The sequence below is a fragment of the Neolamprologus brichardi genome, chromosome 18 (assembly GCF_056152115.1).
Source record: "Neolamprologus brichardi isolate AB-2024 chromosome 18, ASM5615211v1, whole genome shotgun sequence".
Lineage (NCBI taxonomy): Eukaryota > Metazoa > Chordata > Actinopteri > Cichliformes > Cichlidae > Neolamprologus > Neolamprologus brichardi.
In genome coordinates this window covers 11,519,892-11,543,516 of record NC_142121.1, presented here as the reverse complement: position 1 = coordinate 11,543,516, position 23,625 = coordinate 11,519,892, and the positions used below count along the sequence as shown (strand labels likewise).

Sequence of the window (23,625 nt, the reverse complement as noted above, 5' to 3'; positions counted from 1 at the left end):
CTATCTCTCCTGTTCTTTGTGTTTCTGTATCAGACTGCTCCCTTTCTGTCATTTCAGCTCAGCGGAGCTCACATCAGCTTCTGGCCTTTGAAAGGCATTATACCTGCACTAAGGGGTGCATGTTCTGTGGGAACTTGAGATTGAATTTATGCTTCTGTGTTTATGAGTAAATGATGATTAATTCATTTGTGTATTGCCATTCAAAATTTAAACTGCATGCAGATACCAGAACTGTAACTGAGATGTTAAAAGTATTTCACAAGTACAAGACATAAAACATAGAGGCTTTAGAGACAAGCAGAATAGGTGATCAGAGAAGTTAAGGCCGGGTTCTGAACACTATCCAATGTCCACTTGATGCTCCAAAAGACTTTATCAGGGGTGAAGTTTTCAGGACTCCGTGAAACCTCACTCAATACTAGAGTTAACTCAAAACAACCCATAAAAACTGCTGGGGTTGAATTCTTTGCTGAATAATTGTATTGTTTTGGTGCTATTTAAAGAAGATTTAATCAAACTAAATGGAACTAAATAACATAAGATTTGAAGAGGTTAACCCTACTCTAGTCCAACATTTGTACTTTTGTTTATGTCACATTAAAAAAAATTGAATTTGGAAAACATTCAAATTTCCATTTCTCTTCTCTTGGAATCAGCTGCAAAATCAGTTACACCTAAAAAATCTCACTGAATTAATTGAAAGTGATTTAAATGATCTGGAGCAAGCTGGGGTATTTTGCCTGGATATTAATACCCCTGGTTTTTGGCCTCTAACAATAACTTTTTGGGATTTTCCCTGGTTTTTTTCCCCTCTCACTCTCTCTCAGTCCTTCTGTCCCTTTCATTCTTCTGTGACGCTTCCTTGTGGGTCCACCTGTGGATGGAGTTTCCTTTTCCTGTACTTTCTCTCTCATCATCTAATCACTTGTGGTATTTAATGAAGGACTGGAGCTGCTGCTCTCCCTTGGATTGTTGTTAACATCAAGTTGGTAATTTGTGACGCTGAGAATTCAGTGAATAGTTTAAAAGATCGGCTTATAAAGTTCAAAGTTTCATTGACATAAACAAGCTTTCGGTCAGATTAGCAGCTGATTTCTTTCTTCAAGAAGTCCCCCGTACAGTAACAATTACAAATAATACTGTCTGTTTCAGGTGTTCACCTTTTTCTTCCAACTGATTAAAAAACAGTAAGAACGAGAAATGTTTAGGGCCAAGCTGCTGATCTGGTGAACATTACAAGCCTGCCATGTCTGCACTGTGTATTATTAGGCCATGTTCATGTAGTCTGCACCATGTAATTATCTCAGCAGGCTGCTGACAAGAGGAGCCAAGATCTCTGTCCCATGTGGTGCAGATGTATTTATTTTTAAGACTGTGTTGTATCTTTAGGACTTTAGTAACAAAGGACAGAGACAAAGACTGTTTTAACGTCAGTTGAAGAAAACTTGAAAGCCCAAATTCTTCTTAAACTATTCTTACACTTTGCTCAATAATGCGTCACATGATATCGACTCCCCTTTCTTCACTGTTTTATGCTGCTAGCTGCGAGCTTCTTTTTATTTATTTAGTCCATCTGGAAGCCATAATGAGATATTATCCAGTGTTTGAACCGTTTCAAAGTGTTGATTGCACTTTAAAAGCACATTTACTGGGTTTACAATAATGAAATCACTCAAATTTTTTGAGAGAGAGAGCTACAAATTTGAAGCAATAGGAAATGTGTGAAATAATTTGAAAGGTCCACTCTGTTTCTAAACATAATGGTAAATGGTCTGTATTTGTATAGCGCTTTACTTAGTCCCTATGGACCCCAAAGCGCTTTACACATTCAGTCATCCACACATTCACACACTGGTGATGGCAAGCTACATTGTAGCCACAGCTGCCCTGGGGCGCACTGACAGAAGCGAGGCTGCCGGACACTGGCGCCACCGCGCCCTCTGACCACCACCAGTAGGCAACGGGTGAAGTGTCTTCCCAAGGACACAACGACCAAGACTGTGGGAGCCGGGGCTCGAACCGGCAACCTTCCGATTACAAGACGAACTCTTGAGCCCCCTAAATTATGTTATTAATAAATCTTATTGATTGTAGCTGTAAGAGGTCAGTAAATAATTTATATATATATATATATATATATATATATATATCTGTAGCACATGTCTCATACTATAATTTTCTTATGAAACTGGCAAAACAATCAAAAACCACAATCTGAGAGCTGCCTTGCTCTTGGACCTTTCACGGGAAACTAAATCCTAGCAATAGTGATTTGATTAACTGCAATGACCGGTGTAGAAAATTCCTTACGGAGTTCTTGATTTTATCAACACACAAAGGAAAAAGTTGGGCTCCAAAGTCAAACAACTTTTGATTTACGCAAGAGCGCTTTTCTTTAGTCTTTGTCTCATTCCTTGCACAGTGCATCCAAAACAAGCAGAGCCACCATATCATCTCCTTTTAATTCATCGAAAAAGGACACGAGGAAACAGTGATTGTAGAAACATTTATTCAAATCCCTCTGCGGCCCTTGTGTTTGGCAGTGGTCCTCGGGCTCTTGCCAACATGCAGACAGCGAACGTGTTAGCCTGCTTTTGAAAACAGATGATCAAAGATTTCCACGTTTCTGGTAAAAGTATAACAATTACATGTTTATCCCACACATTTTGTGCTTTACATTGTTCCCAGTGAGGCCTGAATAGGCATAGACATCATGTCAGATTCTGTGTTGCAACACTACTGCATGGAAATCTGTATTTTCATAGTTTAAAAAAAAATACATTTAATGTTAAGTATATGATACCGTACCGTGTATATTTATGTAGATTAAAAAAAAGCCCCCTGGCTTAACAGTGCAGTGGTTACACTGCATTAAGAGGGAGCAATAGGTTAACATCATGGGTGTTACTGTTTCTGTTTTGAGAGTAATGCCTCCTGCAGGATTTGAAAAACTCTGTAAAAAATTTGATAACTAAAGAAAAGCTGAGATGTTCTATTAGGAATTTTCTGAGAGGCTTAAATGGGCTTTTTATTGTTAGTGTGTTCAAAACCATTATGAAATCCATTTGACTTTTTTTTGGTTGCTCAAACAAAAGTGAATGAAATCATCAAAAAGGAAAAGAACAAACTAACACTACTCAATCAATACTTAAAACAATACACATTTAGTGTTGCACTTGCACAAATTTGAGCAACATCCTAAAGCTAAAGCCATAATTGTGGTTTAAGATGGAGTACAATAAAAAAAGCCATCAAAAAGGAGCTTTTAACATCATCTGTACACATGTAGAATTTAAAGACTTGCATATTTGCTTGTGCATATACTGTGCAGCAGTGGTGCTGCACATCATCATTGCAGAGATCAGTCCTGATGTGACCCAAATATCTAACTTTAGGCACCACATTTAAAACCTAAAGCTTCCTGAGTGTCAAGCAGAGTGGACCAGTGATTTGTACTGAATATCAAAGCAACAAGGTTCTGAGTCTCAACCCAGTTTGTGTGTGCATGTTCTTTGCCTTTCTGGCTTCTTCGGACAGCCCAAAAACATGCATGCAATGAGGTTAATTAGTCATGCTAAATTGACTGTAGGTGTGAATGTGAGTGTGAATGAATGTGTTGCCCTGTGAGAGATTGGCAACCTGTCCATGGTGGAACCCAGCTTTCCCTATGACAGGTGGCATAGGCTCCCCTCGCCCCCTGTGACCCGGAATTAGGTAAGTGGAAGTAAATGAATGGATAGATTTCCCAAACAGAATGGATGAAAGATTTGTTTCCAATCCTTTGTAGTTAAGCAATCAATACTAAACTCTTTTTTAGCATTGATGTATTAAATAATAAACTTGAATTAAAACATGTTATTTCACTCTATCACTCATACTTAAAAATAACAATGAAGAACAAACAAACAGAAAAACAGCCTGGTGTAAGCAGTGCGTTAGCAAGAGGATGTAGTTAAAAATGAAAAAGGTTTTGTTTTTCATTGACAGAAGAAAATTTTGTGTCTACTATGTTCTAGGAGAAGGTCTGTTTCCCGCTGTCTTGGATATATCTACATTGAGATCTGAGACAAGAGCCAGTCTACTGGCTAACAAAGGCTTTGTCGTCCTCTCTATATGTGTGGTCGAAGCCAAATCTGAAAATATGCAAAAGATTCATCTGGACCACTTTAAGGAAGCAATGTATTTCTTAAAACAGCAACCTAAGGTGAGTTATTTTAATGAGCACTCGTAAGGACTGAAGAAGTTTTTCCTTTTCCAGAAACATGTATTTGTTTCTTTTTTGTGGACCCTAAAATTCAGCTGCTGGATTCCTCCAGCTAATAGGGTCCCCAATGCTCTTAATAAGGAAAAAATAAAATAAAACGCTGAGAAACAATAAAACGGTCACATTCTGAGAACATTTCTCATTTTCTTTTGTTTAGAGATTTGGATAAGTGAATTAGTTTCTCCAAACATAAAGCTGCAGCCAGCCCAGCACAGAACCCAAATATGGGGAATTGGTCTGGCTAAGCTAACAATAAAATCAACCTACCTGTTTCTCAAAATCTCAGTAATTATTTACTATAATCTTGTTAGGTGAACTTAAAATGTGAACAATTTCATTTTTTTCTACAAAAATCAAGTTTACTACAGTAGATCAGCTTAATTGGCATCTAAAAGGATAAAATCCAGGTACATAGCAAAAATAACTATGAACTTTATTGTTTTATTTAATCAAATATGATAATTTAAAGAATATCACATACAAAATATATTATTGTGAATGTTTGACTCTTTTATTTCTAAATGAACCCTTTCATCCATAGTGGTCACTACAGTGAACAGTTATTCAAAGGCAGTTTTCTTGTATTTGTGTCAGTGTTGTTGGTATACTTGCACATAAACCACTACATTGGACACTGATGTGTCACTCCATACCCTGCCACCCACTGGTCGTTTAATGTTACTATAGATATATGACGTGTTTCATTGTAATTATTGTTATTTAACCCTGTCATGCATGAATTATGACAACCTCAATCAGGATTTTTTCTCAAATATTTGTATTCATTTTTTATGCCTAAAGATGAATAGAAACACTCAAGAAAAAAATCCTGATTGAGATTGTCATAATTTATGCATGAAAGGGTTAATTTTGCCATCAAAGGTTTGTCTTCACTAGCAATAATGCCTTATCCAAATATGTTTAAAAATAGAGTATTAGAAAATATATATATCAAGAATGAAAAGAGCAAAAAAACAAAAACAAAAAACAAAAAAACCTCTTGATTCTTTTGCTTTGATGTAGTTACTTATCTAAGGTGGAAAGTTTTTTGTTTTTTTGTTTTTTTCTTGTTTGTTTGTTTGTTTGTTTTGTTTTTGCTTTGTTTTATTATTTGCTTCGAGCCCTGTGTACAGGAGCTGCATGCAAAAAGATCTTTTGTTAAAAGGGTTGGCGTAATAAGCAAATGCTTCAGCCAATACCTTTTGATTAGCCTTGTCTCATGCTTTCTTGCTTTGTGGTAGATCTTTGTTCTGTCTTCACTGAGATATTTGAATGCTAATCAATAAAAACATATCACACAAAAAAAAAAGAGACTTCCAACTCAGCTTATCATCAATTATCACTCCAAGAAATTTATTTTCGTACACTCTTTCAATTTCAATTCCATTAACCCTGATTTTAGATACATTTTTCATTTGTCTAGTGCCAAAAATAATCAATTTTGTTTTCTTTATATTTAATGATAACTTATTTACATCAAACCAGTTTTTTAATATATTTAACTCCTTTTCCGCTGTAGTCAGAAGCTGTTCTAGGTTTTTACCTGAGCAATACAGAGTGGTATCATCAGCAAACAATACACATTTTAACAGTTTGGAAATGCTACATATGTCATTTATGTATAATATAAATAATTTAGGGCCCAGCACAGAGCCCTGAGGAACACCACAAGTTACCTTCAACTGCTTAGATTTTACATTATTGAATTCGACATATTGATATCTGTCATCCAGGTAACTTTTCATCCACTTGTATGCTAACCCTCTCATGCCATATCTCTCTAGTTTATTCATTAATATAGAATGATCAATCGTATCAAACGCCTTTTTTAAGTCTATAAAAACACCAACAGTATATTCCTTATTATCTATAGCATTAGATATCCCTTCTACAAGTTCCATCACTGCCATCGAAGTGGACCTTTTCACTCTAAAGCCATATTGGTTATCACTTAGGAGATTATGCTTCTCAATATATTTATCAAGTCTATTAACAAATAACTTTTCTAAAATTTTTGATAACTGTGGGAGCAGTGATATTGGCCTATAATTGGTAAACTGACTTCTCTCTCCGTTTTTATGGATTGGAATAACTTTTGCTATTTTCATTTGTGAGGGAAATACACCAGTTTGAAAGGACAGATTACAAATGTATGCGAAAGGTTGCACTATATATTCTATAATACTTTTAACTAATATCATGTCAATACCAAAACAGTCAGTGGACTTTTTATTTTTAAATGTCTTCACAATGTTAATTATTTCTCTATGAGTTACAGCACCAATAAACATGGAGGACACATTCTGAGTAATATGTTTATTTAGGTCGTTATTATTTCTTGACTCTGGAATTTCTTTTGCTAAATTAAAGCCAACATTTACAAAGAAATCATTAAATTCATTTGCAATGTCTTTAGTTTTATCAAGCACAATATCTTTATCTTTTTTAAAATAATTTAAAATCACCACAAATTATTTGCACTTTTTTATCATTTAGGTTGCTAAACATAGCAGCAAGTTTTTCATTGAATGTCTCAAGGCATGAACCTGGTGTCCTATAGATGCAACTTATAATTATATTGTTAGCTTTTTCAACATGGATTTCAATAGTGACACATTCCAATACGTTATCTATGGTGCTTGACATACATTCAATCAGACTACATTTCAAAACTTTATCTACATATAAGGCAACACCGCCTCCTTTTTTATTCACCCTGTTCATTGTAAATAATTCGTATCCTTCCAGTCCCATTTCACTAATTTTCTCATTATCGAGCCATGTTTCTGATATTGCAATTATATTAAACTTTTTTAACTTACTTAAACATTCTGTAATTTTAGAAAAATTTTTATACAGAAAACTGTAGTGTTGAATCAACTCCCACAGAGTTGATTTTAACATTTTTTCAGGGTTTATATAGCTCCACACTCTACTCTAGTTGAATTAACATTTTCAAAATAGTTAATTATTTAACACTTTGTCAGAGTTCCTTCTTTAACTCTTAAAACCGGGTTAAATTAACACTGAGCAAATTATTATTAACACCATGTCTGAGTTAATTTTTAACTCTTAAAACCGGGTTAAATTAACACTGAGCAAATTATTATTAACACCATGTCTGAGTTAATTTTTAACTCTTAAAACCGGGTTAAATTAACACTGAGCAAATTATTATTAACACCATGTCCGAGTTAATTTTAACTCACCAAACTGGGTTAAATTAACACTACACAGATTGAAAAATAACACTACTTTAACTCTTTACTCTTTTATTAAGGTAGTTTTAATCCCTAAAAGAACTATTTATGTAATAGATTAACATAACTTTTTAACGACAACAATTACAATTATGAGAATAATTTCAAGAAAACTGTACATTGTCCAAAAACATTTATTATCATGCTTCTTTTTCCCAGAAAGTGAGTCAAAACATAATAAATGAAGATATAATGTACAAACTTTCATCTGCAGCACTGTATGAGTTTTGAATATCAAATGTGCAGACCAATATCAAATGGTCTGCACTACCCTGCAGTTTGGCCACAGTGGATGCACACATTTCTTTGGATGAATCCCTTGTAAGTACTGAATCAATGCTCATTGGAACACTGGAAGAACTAGACTCTGGAAGAACACTGGGAGAACTGTGAGGAAGATTTGAGGAATTAAACTGGTCCTCCAAAGCAGGTGAAACTGTGTCATTAGAAAAACAAGCAATGGCTGAAGTTCGATCATTTTGGTCAACATTGCTGTGAAAACTACTGAGGTGCTTCCTAAAGCCTGCATAAGTTTGGAACTGAAGCCTGCAGCCTGGCTGCCAACAAAATAACTTAAACTTAGGTCCAGGATAATAACCATGTTCACCTCTTAAATGTGAAATCAGCTGCTGCCTGCTGGGATAAGCTCTCTTACACAAAAAACATGTCAGCATTTTAATGATTTTTACTTAGGTTGTGAGAAGAATTTCCTGGTTAAGGATTTTGGCTCTCAGGTCACGAACTCTTGGGGACTCCTTCATTTTCCCCATATCAATATTGTATACTGTTGTCTGCAGAAATGTGTAGAAATTCACAAGTGCAGCATCATAAGACACATTGAACGCAAAATGAGCTTTAAAAAGCTCATCAAATGCCCCAAGGGAGCGGCTGGCCTGGCAGGGGATGAGACGCTTGTCTATGGCAACATAGAAGCTGTCAACCTTCCTCTTCTGGCGCCCAACAGCCAGGAGGTATGGCTGCTGACTCTGCTGATTCTGGAGATGCTCTTCCAAACTGCAGCAAGACTGGAGTTGAGACAAAGATACTGAGCATTAGACACAGGAGCAAGTCAGAGATAATAGCATCACAGAAATGAGTATGTAAACCTCCTTTGTAAGCTCAACTGTAATTTGTTTCATTCACCTCTTAACCAGTGACATGGCAACTTATGATAAAAACTATAAATATTAAATTACCTTATGAAAGACTACAAGTCTCTCAACAGCATCAGAGGCGCTGATTTTTTGATACTTTGGTCCTCCTGGACGTGGCGGAAGGAGATGTAACAGTAACAACAGGGAGGCCATGTCTTGGTCAAAGGCTGCAGCCAAAGAGTCACAAGAATCAATTGACAGCAAATCTTTCAAATGCAATTTTTAAGGAGAACTAGAAAAGCACTTCCTAAGAAAGTTGAAATGTGTTGTCATAAACATTAAACTAACAGCTAAAGAAAACTGATGAAGCAAAGCTAACAGGTGAATGAATTGGTATTTATTAATAGAATCCTGATGCTATTGAACTTTAACTGCTGATAGCAAATCATATTTAACAAACTCACTTGCTGCCTCATCAAGATCACTTCCTGGTGGACTCTCTGCTGACTGCACCAATTGACGCAACTCTACTGTTGAGGTGAGCTGCTTGGCCTCTTTGATGATTTGATACCTAAAGATTGGATCCCATTTCTGAAGCAGCCTGGTAGATATCTCATCATCAAACAGGAGAGTGAAGTCTTGATTCACCTTTAAGAAAGAAAATCTACTACTGCCACATTCATCTTGAAATTTAAAGTGATATTAAAAATTCCACTGAATATTCTCACCAATCCTTTTGTATCCAAGAATCTTGGGAAGATAGACAGGATATCAAGACTTTTGTCAGGATCATTGATGAGCTTCTGACGATGCTGAAAAGTCTCTCTCATCTTCTGGAAAATCAAGGAAGTGTCGGATGTATGGTTCAGCAAAGAGATGGGCTCCTGGCAAGCATCTCCATCAAGCTGCATGTCGACATTAATGGGCCTTTGGTAATTTGGGCCCCCTGAAGAAAAACACACAAACATAAAAGCATAGGTGCTGAGCAGATAGGTAAATGAAAACAAAATAGTATATAATGTAAATGAGAACATTATCTAGTTTGTGGACACTTAATTTCTTACCTCCTTCTTGAGCAAAGCCAGTGGAGCTACTTGGTGGTGCAGATCCTCTTCTAGTCTTTCTCTGTATCGTTTTCAAACGCCAAGAAATGTATCCAGTGCTGCTTGCAGCATCATAGAAGTGTTCCTAAAATGTAAATACATTCAAAAATAATGTGTTGTCAATCTGAAAATTTTCAGAACTTAAATGTCAACGCACACAAATCCCAATGATGCACAGCATGAAAATTATGTAAACAAAGTGCAATAATAGTGACTATACATAGCCTTTCTTGGAGTATGGGTCTTTCAGGGATGGGAACAATGTCACTACCCCTAGCGCGTACTGTTCTCTAACAGCTTTGGTGGGGAGGTGCCTGAAAAACGATTTTAAATTAGCATGCTTAAGTAATGGCAAAATAGTAACTTGTATTTAAAAAATAAAATAAAATGCACAAATAGAACACACATACCCATGGCAATCAATCATGTGAGCCACTATTATATTGACCATTTTTCTTCTGGTAGCATCTGTTAGAGTTTGTGTTGTGTGATATTCCTGGAGAACCTCTTCACCACCTGAATTGGTTCCAAGTACACCTTCAATTAACTTGAGGAAAAAAAGATGCAAAAAGTGAGGAATAGTTTTTCTACATATTAAGAATAATGAAGTAGAAAAAAAACTATGAGAACTGAGTTTTGTCACAACCTTTTTAGCAGATGCTACATCAACAGTACCCTCAACTCTTGTTTTCTTCCTGGGACCCTCATCTAGAAGTATAGTTGATGTACTTGCATTTGAGCTGAAGCTTGAGTCAGAACAATCAGATGCAGAAGACAATCAGAAAATTCTAAAAGGAAAAAACAACATTATTCTGTAAGGTGTAGAAAAAAAATCTGGCTGCAGATTTTTAACTAACAAAGCAACATCACACTGCAGACCTGACTCATTTAAATTAACTGATCTCAATGTTCAAACAGCTGATTGGTCAAATTGTGTGCTCCTGATTATTTGGAACAACCAGCAGCCACACAGCCCTTCCCCATGTCTGGTGTTGAGCTTGCCCCTTTAAATTTCTCACCATCACTTGAGAAAACTGTTAGGACCACAGTGCCTTGGCTGATAAGGTCACTGAAAATCACTTCATCAACTTCTGTCCCTGTTGCATCTTTGTACGCTACTTTTGCATCAGGTGGCAGGCAAAATCTCTCGATGACTGGAAAAGATAAGATATATCTGAGTGCACCTTTTAAGTAAACTGTTCTTGCCTCACATTCACTAAAGTGATACACCACTGTATGACTCAAGAGACTTGGCGAAACGACCTACAAAAAATTCTGTCCCCCCAACTAAAATTAGGTAAGATATAAACAAACCTTTTTCATGAAACTGCATAAACTCAAACCGCCCATCAACCTCTTCCAACTTCACATACTTCTGCTGTTGGCAGTATCGAACCTGGACCAGCATTTTACTGAGACAAAATAATAACAAAAATGGCATACTAGTAAGTATTTGACATTTAGAGCAATTCAAGCAAAAATGATTAAAACACTGACATATACCGTACATGGTGATTAATACTGACCATGCGTTTGAATTTCACTGCAATAACATTTAATGTTATCAAATAAACCTGTGTCTGTCCATGCAGCAGTCCAATTGATACACAACACAATACAAAAATACATGTTAATCTATGGTGTAGTTTACACCAGACACGGAGTGCTACGAAGCGATTGTTTCGGTATCTGGTCTATTTTTTGCGTGGGCCACGCATGTTCCGCAGGAAGTTACACCAAGACACACAAGACAATCCAGGCAATTTTGAAGATAAAAGCTATTCTCCAAAATAAAATACTGCGATTGACAAATGCGATCGGATTCGTGTATGAAAAGAGACAATAGAGATGAAAATAAACACATCGCAAAGGAGGGGACAGCCTAACTGACTATGTTTGGGGAGGGTGTCTCAAAGGGAGAAGAGAGTGAGACAGAGAGAGAGACAGATTAGAGACAAGTCAACGATGAACGATGTCAAAGTAAAAGCAGGAGTGACTAAAACAAGCTCTCTTCAATTATTTTGGGATGTTATTTACTTATCAATTGTGAAAAAATTGCTCTGAATAAACAGAGGAGCAAAAACGCTCATGAACTGGCGTGGAGAAAGACGTGTCTGTGTGAACGGGGAAAAGCTGAACCTGGCGCGGCGCTTCCACGTGCAGTGTCTACCGTCACTCACGAGTAAAAGGACTGCAACATTAACATTAGCATTGGAGGCTAAATAGAATTTTCGACACATCTCCTCCTCTATTAAAGCTCGTTTTCAGCAACCGAACACCAAGAAACATCAAGAAAACCTCACTGCACCGATAGAATACCGTGAATTTTATATAAGTTTGAATTACTTACCGTTTGTGTAAAATACTCCAAGCAGCAACACGGCAGGCATCCACCACGGTGTAACCAGCAGAATCACATGGAAAATCGGCCCGGCAGAGCAAACTATTAATTGATCCACGGGTTTACCTGGGCAGAAGCCCAGGGGCCTACCAAGATAAATAACTCTCTTTAGAGTTCATTTGCCTGGACTTGAATAACACTGTTTAATAACTCCAACACTGAACACTATTTGAATCAGAATGTGTTAAAATGACACTTTGAGAGTGGAAATCAACTCTAACATGTTTAACCCTGAAATTTTAACACTCCAGTTTTTGCTGTGTATACTATTGAAATGTATGACCGACAATGAATTTGCCATTTTAATATTCATATTGAATTGGTCATCTGTATAGTACTCACAAGTATTATTGGTGTTATTGTAGAAGTGGGTATCTGGGTCAATGTTACTTTCAGGGTCATGCATGTTGTGCTCTGCATAGTTAAACGTTTTGAAGTTCGTTTTCTCAGCGTGTGTGGCAAAATAACCACCTTGACAGTCCTTTTCATAATCAAATTCTTCCTCTTCAATATCTCTGAATGGAAACCTATAATCTGTGTCCAAACTTGTCATTTATGTGTTTTTGTTTTTGTTGTTGTTTTTTGAGCCGTAAGGCCAGAAACACTTTCCATACCCACTGTTCATTATCCAATCGTCACTTTTCCAATAGATTCCAGAGCAGATTCCTGATTATTTATATTGCTCTAAGTCTTTGAGTTCTCTTATCATCACAACTTTCGCTTCTTCGGGATTGCCATTTAGTCTTATCATTACTTTGCAGTTCCTCGTCCATGTCGCTTGTATCTTATTTTGTTTTCTCAGGCTGCGTGCCTGTCTTGCAATTTCAGCAGTCTTTTTCGTTAAATGTTCATTTAAATACACACCAGTCCCTTTAACCTTCTTACCCTGTTTCAGTAACTCAATCTTTGTTTTGCGACTCACAAACCGAAGAATAATTGATGGCTTTGTTTTACTGTCTTTCCTGGGGAGCGTGTGGCATGCTGCAATATGATGGCTCTGAATACTTACATTCTTCGTTTGAAGGAATTTTATCACTTGCTGTTCAAGCGTTTGCAGCTCCTCTACCGGGGCATCTTCACCATCTTTACCTCCCCCAGCTGTTACTCTGGCGTAGGTTCGGTGTTGCGTCTCCAGTCCACTTATGACTAAATCATCCATTCTTGTGTATTGTTCAAGGTCCTCGATTTGCCGTTCCAAGTCGTCTATTTTCTTGTCCTTGTCCTTTATGAGGTTTTTTAGTTGTTTTATTTCATCCATTAGGTCATGTAGCATACCTTGTTGTTTAGCCACTTTGCTCAGTTCATCAGACATGAAATTAAGCGATTTCCTAATCTCCTCCAACTCCTCTTCAACTCCTGGGTTTGCTTTTTTAGGCGGCATTTTGAAAATGATGAGATTTGTATTTCCTTGTGATGGCCCGTTGAAGTCACTGTTGATTAACTTGTTGGTTGAGCCTTGGCCTAGTGGCTGCTGCAGGAGCCTGGGCCTAGTGGCTGCTGGAGGATCCTGGGCCTAGTGGCTGCTGGAAGAGTCTGGGCCTGGTGGCTGCTGGAAGAGCCTTGGTCTGGTGGCTGCTGGAGGATCCTGGGCCTGGTGGCTGCTGGAAGAGCCTGGGCCTGGTGGCTGCTGGAAGAGCCTGGGCCTGGTGGCTGCTGGAGGAGCCTGGGCCTGGTGGCTGCTGGAAGAGCCTGGGCCTGGTGGCTGCTGGAGGATCCTGGGCCTGGTGGAGCAGGAGGGTCCTGGGCCTGGTGGCTGCTGGAGGGTCCTGGGCCTGGTGGCTGCTGGAGGATCCTGGGCCTGGTGGAGCAGGAGGGTCCTGGGCCTGGTGGCTGCTGGAGGATCCTGGGCCTGGTGGAGCAGGAGGGTCCTGGGCCTGGTGGCTGCTGGAGGATCCTGGGCCTGGTGGCTGCTGGAGGGTCCTGGGCCTGGTGGCTGCTGGAGGATCCTGGGCCTGGTGGAGCAGGAGGGTCCTGGGCCTGGTGGCTGCTGGAGGATCCTGGGCCTGGTGGCTGCTGGAGGGTCCTGGGCCTGGTGGCTGCTGGAGGATCCTGGGCCTGGTGGAGCAGGAGGGTCCTGGGCCTGGTGGCTGCTGGAGGATCCTGGGCCTGGTGGCTGCTGGAGGATCCTGGGCCTGGTGGCTGCTGCAGGAGCCTGGGCCTGGTGGCTGCTGGAAGAGCCCGGGCCTGGTGGCTGCTGGAAGAGCCTTGGCCTAGTGGCTTATTTTTCAGTTTTGGTGCAACAAGCTACCAATTGTCTGGTGTTCGTTTCTTTTTCCTTCAGGGTCATATGTCACATGAAAACCAAAATAGTTCCAAACGCCACATCTGAATGAAGGTGGGGGAGGTTCAATTTACCATGTTGCAACGAGAGCTTAACTTCTGTCTGCTAGCTTGCCCTGCAGTCAGTGAATCTGCATTCGACTACTCTGCGAGGCTCTGCCAAGCTTATTGTGGCAGAGCCTCGCAGACCTAGAAACTGTATGTGTGTTACAGAGCTTTTTCTGCCTTTTCTTTTATTCTTGCAGAGGAAGTTGTGCTTATTTTACCACTAGTTGACCTTTTAATGGTGGAAGGCTTACCAGCCACATTTGAAACACTGTCCTCTGGATTAACACAATCATCAACACCAATATTTTAAATGCAAATGTTCACAACCAGGTAACCATTCACTCACTTCATAAGTAAACTCATCATAACACATTGTTTTTGCTTTAAACCATGTTTCATGCTTTTCATTTTCATCATCTGGTAACACGCAGATCAAAGAACCATGAATAGTTTTTGCTTCATTACACAAAACAACAAAATCATTAGTTGAGGCTTGAACCATATAGATATAGATACTATTATCTATATCTAGTGATGTACTTACAATATAGATATTATTTTCATATACTCTCTTGTAGATGATTAGCTTTATTTAATTTAACTTTTCTATCACATTGCAGTCTGTCCAGTTTCTCTGCAAGTGCTTTAGCAGTTATTTTCTGCGGGTTGCTTGGCTCGATAGTTCAAATGTTTGAATTTGGATATGGTAATGATTTGTAGAAGAACAGGGTGTGCCTTTGGTTTAGGGTTAAACATTTGCAACTCTGGTATACAGTGTTGGGAAGGTTACTTTTAAAATGTATTCCATTACAGAATACAGAATACATGCCCCAAAATGTATTCTGTAACGTATTCCGTTACGTTACTCAATGAGAGTAACGTATTCTGAATACTTTGGATTACTTAATATATTATCATGCTGTTTACAACTACATGAATGTACTATTGCTGTGATTTATTACTGTTACTGAAGGTCCGCGGCTCTGAACCGTAGTAAAGGGACGTCTGGCTAATACGGTGGGTTCTGTGTCGGGCTCGTAGCCGAAAACTAGCTTTACTTTGTTGTCTGGGTCAACTTTGCTAGCGAGAGACAGAGAGAGGCGTTGAAAGGCTGCTCCAACGGAACTTATTGTTTTTGGAGGAAAACACGAACACGGTGTACAGTCAAGTCTTAATAGCTTACTTACAACTGGGCTCGTAGGGCACTCTTCTTGGCTGCAGTGGTTATTATCATATTTACATGCTTCCAGCTCCCGTTTTTGCTTGATGACAGCTCGTACTTTTCCTTTTTCTCCCTCCCTCGCTCACAGACACATAACGGGTATGGCAGTCCATTCTCCCAGCAGCACGGACTACACTGCCTATGATGCTACATTCTTTAGAGCTATACCTGTAGCATTCTGCCCATTAGCTTAGCACAACAACAACAAAGGCCTCTCTCACCCAGGAAACACGCAGAGAGGGAACGTCACCCTGTAACCATGGCAACCGTAACGCTGCCACCTGGAACAACAGAACGTAGCTGTCAAACAAAACCCAAACAGGCCTGACCCGCCACAATATGAAACAGGGAAGTACCGCTGTGTAATCCATTTATTTCAACAATGTAACTGTATTCTAAATACCACCTTTTTAAACGGTACCTGTAACGGAATACAGTTACTCATATTTTGTATTTTAAATACGTAACGGCGGTACATGTATTCCGTTACTCCCCAACACTGCTGGTATAGATAAATGTGATATATTAACCTTGACACACTCCAATCCCTGCTATCCAAAAAGACTGTGTGGGGGAAAAATACAAATGAAAATTTTCCTTTAACATTTTGTTTTAATGTTCAGTTTCATGCAGTTTGGTAATTTAAATTTCTCTGCTGTAACTTTTACTCATTGAGAAATGTTTCCCTGCTTGCATCAAGCCCGGCTGGTGTCCCCTGAGATCCATATCCCACCCCGATTGGTAGGTTAATTCAGCTCCGCACACAACACTGTAAAGTGTCATACATTAAAATACATTATCAAACTCGTGGGCCGCACTAACATTAAATTTTCATATTAAGGCCAAAAACTATCGTCCTGCGGACGGCGAGTTTGAGACCCCTGGCATAGAGGATTGCACTGTTGTTACACGTTGTTTTGGGTGTTCTGCGTGTACACAAATAGCTTTTCATGAGGTACTTTCTGGATACCAGGAAATCCAGGAATGGTATCTGGAGCAAAGTTCACATAGCAACATTGGCTCCATTAGAGTTAACCTCTAAGTAAAATGGGACATGCTTGCCACACTGGCAAATACTATTATACTCATTTACCAGCACAGGTCAAATATTACAGGTCTGCCACTGACAGAAACTGTATTTAAGTTGACATTAAATCCAAAAGGTTAAATTCAAAAGAAAGATTATTAAAAAAAAACATATCCAGCAGCTCTGCATTTGCTTGCAACTCAGGTTCTTATTGCAAAGGGATCAGTGGTAACTTTTTGTTTTGGTAAGCACCAGTCTGTCATGGCTCTCTGCACAAAAGTCTTTACAAAGCTTTTCCTAATGGCTTCCTGTTGAAGCCGTTAAATTAAAAAGTCTAGGTGTATTGTTTGGGGAGTGTCTGTGTTTGATAAAACCAGTTTGATCCGGGTGAATTATGGCTGAGATGACTTTCTCAATTCTGATTGTTACTGCCTTGGTTATAATTTTCATATCTGTATTCATTAGTGAGAGTGATCAATAACTAGATGTGACAGTGGGATCCCTGCAAGGTTTAAGAAGAACTGTGATAGCAGCTGTGTTTAAATCACAGGGAATAATACTAGTTTGTTTTATTCCTTGGATAAATTTTAAATATATTGGGCTGAGCATATCCCAGAAATGCTTATAGAACTCAGCCGGGAAGCCATCCAGCCCTGGCACTATATTGTTTGGTGTCGGATTATGATATTATTTTATGCCATGTTAGACCCCTAATTAAAGATTGTGAATTATTATGTAGTTTTAGTTTGCATTATGCTCCTGAATTAGAAGAAGGTGATAACTATTACATTTGGTAAATTGATTTGCATTACATGAGACTGCTGATTTATTGTGAATGGATGATATTGTTTTATGATGCATTATACTGCTGAGTTATAAGAAAATACTGTTTGCAGAAAGTCATCGCCTTATTTGTCTGATTAGAAGAGAACAGAGCATACTGCCCCATCTCATCAGGAGCAGATAAACAGGGAGCCAAGGTCGTAGCTTAGGCGCTGTGTGAGAAAGAATGTGAATGTTTAGGCTTTTATGATTAGGTGGGGGCCACTAGAGGCTATAAGAGTTTGATCAAGGCTCCACCATTTTGAGATCTGATGCTGTCTGCTGTATGGTGTCCATCTCCCACGCGTGTGTTCATTAAATCATCGTTTGACTTGACCCGGCCGGACCAGTGTTGTTATTTTTGGTTTTCCTCCTGTATCCATCCCCAATATTTGAATCCGTAACAGTTTTGGGGGCTCGTCCTGTGGTATTGGGATGGAGGTTTTGGAGGCTTGGACGGTCCGAGGTGGTCAGATGGGCAGACATTATCCGGCAATCGAACTGAGTGGACAGGCGCCTTTATAAAAGAGGTAGGCACAGGCCTGTTGATTTGATCCGAAGTGTGCTGAATTGGACGATGAAATTAAATGTCTATTCAGTAAAAGTTGCCGGTGAGTGTCTGTTTTGATTTTGATGAAAAATCTCATGAGTTTTGAAACTTGAAGTAAGGTTACAAGTAATAATACTGGGTTAGAGTCCCAAGATAAAGTAATAATACTGAGTTAGAGTCTCAGGTAAAGGTAATAATACTGGGTTAGAGTCCCAAGGTAAAGGAAAATAATACTGAGTTAGAGTCTCAGGTAGTTGGATAGGGAATTGGTCATTTTGTGAGTTAGAGTCTCCATTGGTCTAAGGATTGCATCTGTGTTGGTCATTTTGCGAGTTAGAGTCTCCATTGTCCATAACGTTGCATCTGCCTCAGTCATACTCTTGTTTTTGGGTGTTGTCTGTTGTTTAAAAGTATTATAAATTATTTAAGAACGGTGGTTAGAGTCCACTAGGAGGCGCAGTGCTCAGAGGTAACGCTTGCCAAGGCCAGGGACGCCTAGGCCTTGTCCTCTTTGAGGGATAGTCAGTTGGTCACTGTGGAATTTGGGGCACTCCAGAATAACTAGGAGTTAGAGTCTCCTTACCGTGTTGAACGGTATCTGCGCTTTTTTTGGACACTCTAAATTGAGTTAGGGATTTTAGAGATGAGGCCAGATACAGTTAGAGTCTGATACTGGTTAATTGATTACAAAAAAGTTGGACTTTCTTCGGTTGGACCCGTTAACTTAAATTTGTCAAAATTGTGTAGGCGCTAAAACTTTCAGGCCTGAGAGTGATTGTAAATATAAGACGTCTTTGTAATATAATAGAAAGTTGAGTGTGAAACGAGGCTGTGTGTGACGACAGTGCGCTGCAGCGCTGCGAGCTATTTTTAGATAGTGTGTGAACATGCAAATGAGGTGGCTGCTGTGAAGCCCACAGAGGACTTCCTGTTTAGCGTGTTATTGAGTTTTATAAGTATGATTTGCAAACAATGATACATGCCTGTAATTAAAACGCTGATTTTGCTGATTATAATATTACAAATAAAGTTTTGAATGACTACGGTGAATGTTTAATGTTTGGCTGAGTTTTGATATGGGAGAGACGGCTTCGCAGCTGCTGGGGGTAAGTGACCGGAAACTTGCATGCCCATAAAAGGCAACTGCCTGACTGTGTGAACTACACACCAAGAGAGAGAGTAAAATCTAGGTAGATGAACTAAATGGATGTTGTAAGAAAAATAGTAAATGAATGTTTTAGTCTCTTAATACAGGTGGATTTCTCTCAACATGGAGACCTGAGTGCAGCAGGCTAAATGCAAACACGCTTACACACACATACACTAAATTAGGATAAGTCCTTGGGACATTTTGAATATTCTAAACAAATTCTGAATCACCAAAAGATCAGTAGACAGCAACATTAGATTGTTAGAGCTGGGAAGAGAGGTGTTTTGGTTTTCTGTCTCTTACAGAGGAAGGAACAGACACCAGACGAGGTCACAGATATACGAGGATCCTTGGCAGCAGAGACAGTTACGGTGACTGCGGAAACATCAACTGGGTTCAAGTGTCATGGCATTTTGGGCTCCAGTTAGTCACCTCAAAAGGATGGATCCCATAAACACAGCAATAATCATGAAGGGGTTGGCGGAAATCCAGGAACACCACACCAACGACGTTCGAGAGGCTGTTGGTCATAAGGAGAACACCTTTCTGTTCATTTTCATGGGGAACACAGCTGTGATACCAGAATACACAGATCATTGTTTGAAATCGGGGCAGAATAATCCCCTGATCTGTGCAACGACTGAAGGGTTGTCTAACCCCTGAGGTTGAAGGAAACAAGAGTAGAGGATCACCCGACTGGAAGACACTGGTGCCTACAGCAATAAAATAAAGGTTAAAAGCTCCTCGGACAGAGGTTCTAGTCTGAGTACGTTTGAAGGGTATAAGGTAGCACCGAAATAAAGCTGTGGGAGAACTGGGGAGTGATGGGAGTATCATCTGTACCTGCTGTTGTTGTTGTAATAAAAGTTTTTCTTGCATCTGAACTGCGCAAACACAGAGGTCATCTCACATATGGTTCACCCAACAGGGGGACAAAGGGCCTGAGGAGTAAGAAGAAATGAACCCGGCAACACTGGATTGCAGGGTGTAAGTGAGCTCTTTATGTCTAAAGAGCTCATCAGGGGGAATTGTGGGATTATGATATTATTTTATGCCATGTTAGACCCCTAATTAAAGATTGTGAATTATTATGTAGTTTTAGTTTGCATTATGCTCCTGAATTAGAAGAAGGTGATAACTATTACATTTGGTAAATTGATTTGCATTACATGAGACTGCTGATTTATTGTGAATGGATGATATTGTTTTATGATGCATTATACTGCTGAGTTATAAGAAAATACTGTTTGCAGAAAGTCATCGCCTTATTTGTCTGATTAGAAGAGAACAGAGCATACTGCCCCATCTCATCAGGAGCAGATAAACAGGGAGCCAAGGTCGTAGCTTAGGCGCTGTGTGAGAAAGAATGTGAATGTTTAGGCTTTTATGATTAGGTGGGGGCCACTAGAGGCTATAAGAGTTTGATCAAGGCTCCACCATTTTGAGATCTGATGCTGTCTGCTGTATGGTGTCCATCTCCCATGCGTGTGTTCATTAAATCATCGTTTGACTTGACCCGGCCGGACCAGTGTTGTTATTTTGGGTTTTCCTCCTGTATCCATCCCCAATATTTGAATCCGTAACATTGGTATAAGAAATATTGCATGGTTAATTCTTTTTCTGTTAATGGAGCTTCTAGCTCTTATCTGTACATCTGTCAAATGTAGTAAATTTATATTATTAATATTAAACTTACTCCTTCAGTTTATAAATATGCTTACGATCCCCAGCCAAAATATCCCTTAATTTTTCTTAACCACTTACCCAATTCAGGGTAATTAAGGGGGCTGGAGAAAAGCTGCCAGTCAATATTTAATTAGACAAAATAATTCCTGATATTAAAGCACAAAAAGACACAGAATCACATCTACAACCAATTTAGAGCACCATTTATCCCAAACTTCATGTTGCTTCGCTGTGGGAGGAAGATAGAGTACCTGGGGAGCACCTGTTGGAGGTTATTACTAAGTGAAATGAATATTAATGTTGGGGAAAGGACATGGCCACTACCAGTAGTCCTGTGGGGGTGGTCTTTTATCTGTGATCTATTATTGAGTGTTTGTTGTGTGATCCTGGACCAGTTCTTGACCTTACCCCCTTTGTCCCAGGGCCCGTTTTATTAAAAAAAAATAATGTAAAAAATGTAAAAAAAATATGATAACTGACCATAAAACTCAACAAAGTTAGTCACCTCAAAGTAACTTTGGCAAGAAGACGAATTAAACAGGAAGCCGGGAACAAAACCTGACATACTGGTAACTACCTCCAACAAATCCAACATGTTCTATTGAATATGTTACTAAGTAGTAAGGTGGTCATCTCTTAATACCAGAAAAGCTGCAATTTTCAAATCACTATGTGCTTTGATGATTACATAAATGTGGAACAGTTTCAGACAGATGCAGCATGAGGGGAGGAGTCAAACAAAAACTTAAGGTGTGTTGAAGAAAACCTGCCAGCCATTTAGGTAGGGTTTTTTTTTTTTTAATCCTGGTAACTTGGTAAGCTAACCCTCTATGTATAACACAAAACGTGGAGTTTCCCTCATCTCACGATTAACAAATTCAGCATCTTTTCTTAACGTGGTTTCTGGAAAAAGCCCTGGACTCTCCAACAACTTTTTGTTTATTTTCCGGCAAGCTTCTGTTAATGCTTCTTGTAAGTAATTCTAAAATTTTCTTATATTTCTGGTTCTGTCCTTAAATCCTGATTTTGGATACTGTGTTATAATCGTATTGTAGTCATATTGTAGTCTCATTGTAGTCGATGTGCGATTTCCCAGGCTTTTCAGCATTTATTAAACAAAAGATTGTTATTATCTTCAAGCAGTTTCCTTTTTTTTGCCCTACAGAAAAAAACACATACTGAAATTTCTAAGGTACTGTAGACAATGAAAAACATTGAATTTTTTGTTTAATTGTTCAGTTTTAATTTAGTTGTTTTTCTATTACTTAATTACTTTGATCTAGTATAATTGCAGATGTAACAGGGTCATGAATCACATTGTTATAATTACACAAAATGTGTCCTAAACCCCCAAACTGTTCCTTTTATACCTGACTTTTAGGACCTCCAAGCCTGTAGTTATGTTCATTATCAGTTAGAGCCCCTCCTCATTCTTTTCTTCTTCTTCTTTGGTGCAACCCTATAAATACAGTGTACCCCTTTTGCCTCTCCCCTTTTCTACAATTCCCCTGTGGGAGAGGTGGGTGTCATTTCTTTCCCAACACTGTAAAACGCTCATATAATGCATATTTAGCCACCTGGATGTTCCTGATTGTGATTTTAGTTCAATTATTGTCATTATTAAGCCTGGTTTTTGTTAGATGTTATAAGTGTGTAGTATGTGTGTATTATAAATGTGTTTTAGGCGCCATAAATGCTAGCATGGATATATATACTTCTTGCTAGCTTGGAAGTTGTGGTGGGTTGAGCTAACCCTCTTCCCCACTGTTTGTATTTGGTCGTAGGAGCTGGAGTGGGCAAATTATTTACTTGGAGGCCTTTCTTTCTTTTACCTTTGTTATCAGGTATGTCGGATTTCATGTTGTTGTTTTTGTTTTATCTTATGTCAAATATGTTACGTGTAAATCCATACTTTATGTTCAATGTAAAAATAAATGCCGGCCTTTTCTACAATTCCCCTGTGGGAGAGGAGCTGGAGTGGGCAAATTATTTACTTGGAGGCCTTTCTTTCTTTTACCTTTGTTATCAGAGATCAGACACAATGCAGAATCACACCGGTTACACAGATAAAGCTTTAAAACTTAAGAAAATACAGTTAAAAGTCTGGATTTTGTGCACGCATTCACATTTTCCAAAGCCATGCAGTGGAGAGGAAGAGAGAGAGAGAGAGAGAGAGGGGGGGCGGGGGGGGGGGGGGGGGGGTTCGGATGGGGGGCTAAAATCGGTACCGAGCAGCTCTGCGTTTGTTTGCAGTTCAGGCTCTTATTGGCGTGTCCCCACCAATATCCAGCGATTATTGAATTGTCCCCACCAATAATTTGATCTCTTCGAGTAAAGAAAAACAAACCCGATAGATCTGTCACCGTCTCATTCAGCGAGCGGAGCAGAAAGAGTTAAATTACGTTCTCTACTGGAGTCCTACGTCATGTGACAAATATGGCCAATGTGATTGGCTGAGCCTTTCAGGGAGCTTTGTTTAGTTTCAGCACTGGCAAAGCTGCGCTGCGAGGAGGAGAGGACAGTGTTGCCAACTTAGCGACTTTGTCGCTATATTTAGCGAGTTTTCAGACCCCCTAGCGACTTTTTTTCTAAAAGAAGTCGCTAAAAAAAAGACGTGAAAGCGCATATCGCTTTTACTCTCAACAAGCAGCGGGTGCTGTAACGCAGTCAGTTCTTCTTTTACTCTTTTACTCTTATGCTGTTGTGTGGATCACAAGG

General features: G+C 39.1%; 2 protein-coding genes across 6 annotated transcripts in view; one reads left to right on the top strand and one right to left on the bottom strand.

Annotated features, from left to right (window-relative positions):
* LOC102794226 (acyl-coenzyme A thioesterase 3-like) overlaps window positions 1-23,625 on the top strand; it is a 43,625-nt gene that overhangs the window by 8,149 nt on the left and 11,851 nt on the right. The gene's annotated exons all lie outside the window — the stretch shown is intronic.
* LOC148097678 (uncharacterized) lies at window positions 7,643-12,139 on the bottom strand. Of its 5 annotated transcripts, none has more exons than XM_087831997.1 (9): window positions 12,072-12,139; window positions 10,368-10,509; window positions 10,132-10,268; window positions 9,942-10,035; window positions 9,683-9,806; window positions 9,347-9,564; window positions 9,083-9,266; window positions 8,721-8,845; window positions 7,643-8,549 (listed from the first exon to the last, which is right to left on the bottom strand). In XM_087831997.1, exons 3-9 carry the CDS (start codon window positions 10,170-10,172, stop codon window positions 8,214-8,216), a joined length of 1,122 nt encoding a protein of 373 aa, XP_087688123.1. In that variant the 5' UTR covers window positions 10,173-10,268; window positions 10,368-10,509; window positions 12,072-12,139; the 3' UTR covers window positions 7,643-8,213. The 5 variants fall into 5 exon arrangements, with proteins under 5 accessions (XP_087688123.1, XP_087688121.1, XP_087688125.1 ...); XM_087831995.1 differs by lacking the exon at window positions 12,072-12,139 and adding an exon at window positions 11,036-11,133; XM_087831999.1 differs by lacking the exon at window positions 12,072-12,139 and adding an exon at window positions 11,036-11,117 and having other exon boundaries at window positions 10,368-10,467.

Coding starts and splice junctions, on each gene's coding strand:
- LOC148097678 (XM_087831997.1), bottom strand. CDS start 10,172: ATGGTCAATATAATAGTGGCTCACATGATTGATTGCCATGG. Junction 9,807..9,941: donor CATACTCCAAGAAAGGCTAT/GTATAGTCACTA, acceptor TTTACATTTTAG/GAACACTTCTATGATGCTGC. Junction 9,267..9,346: donor TCTTGGATACAAAAGGATTG/GTGAGAATATTC, acceptor TCTTTCTTAAAG/GTGAATCAAGACTTCACTCT.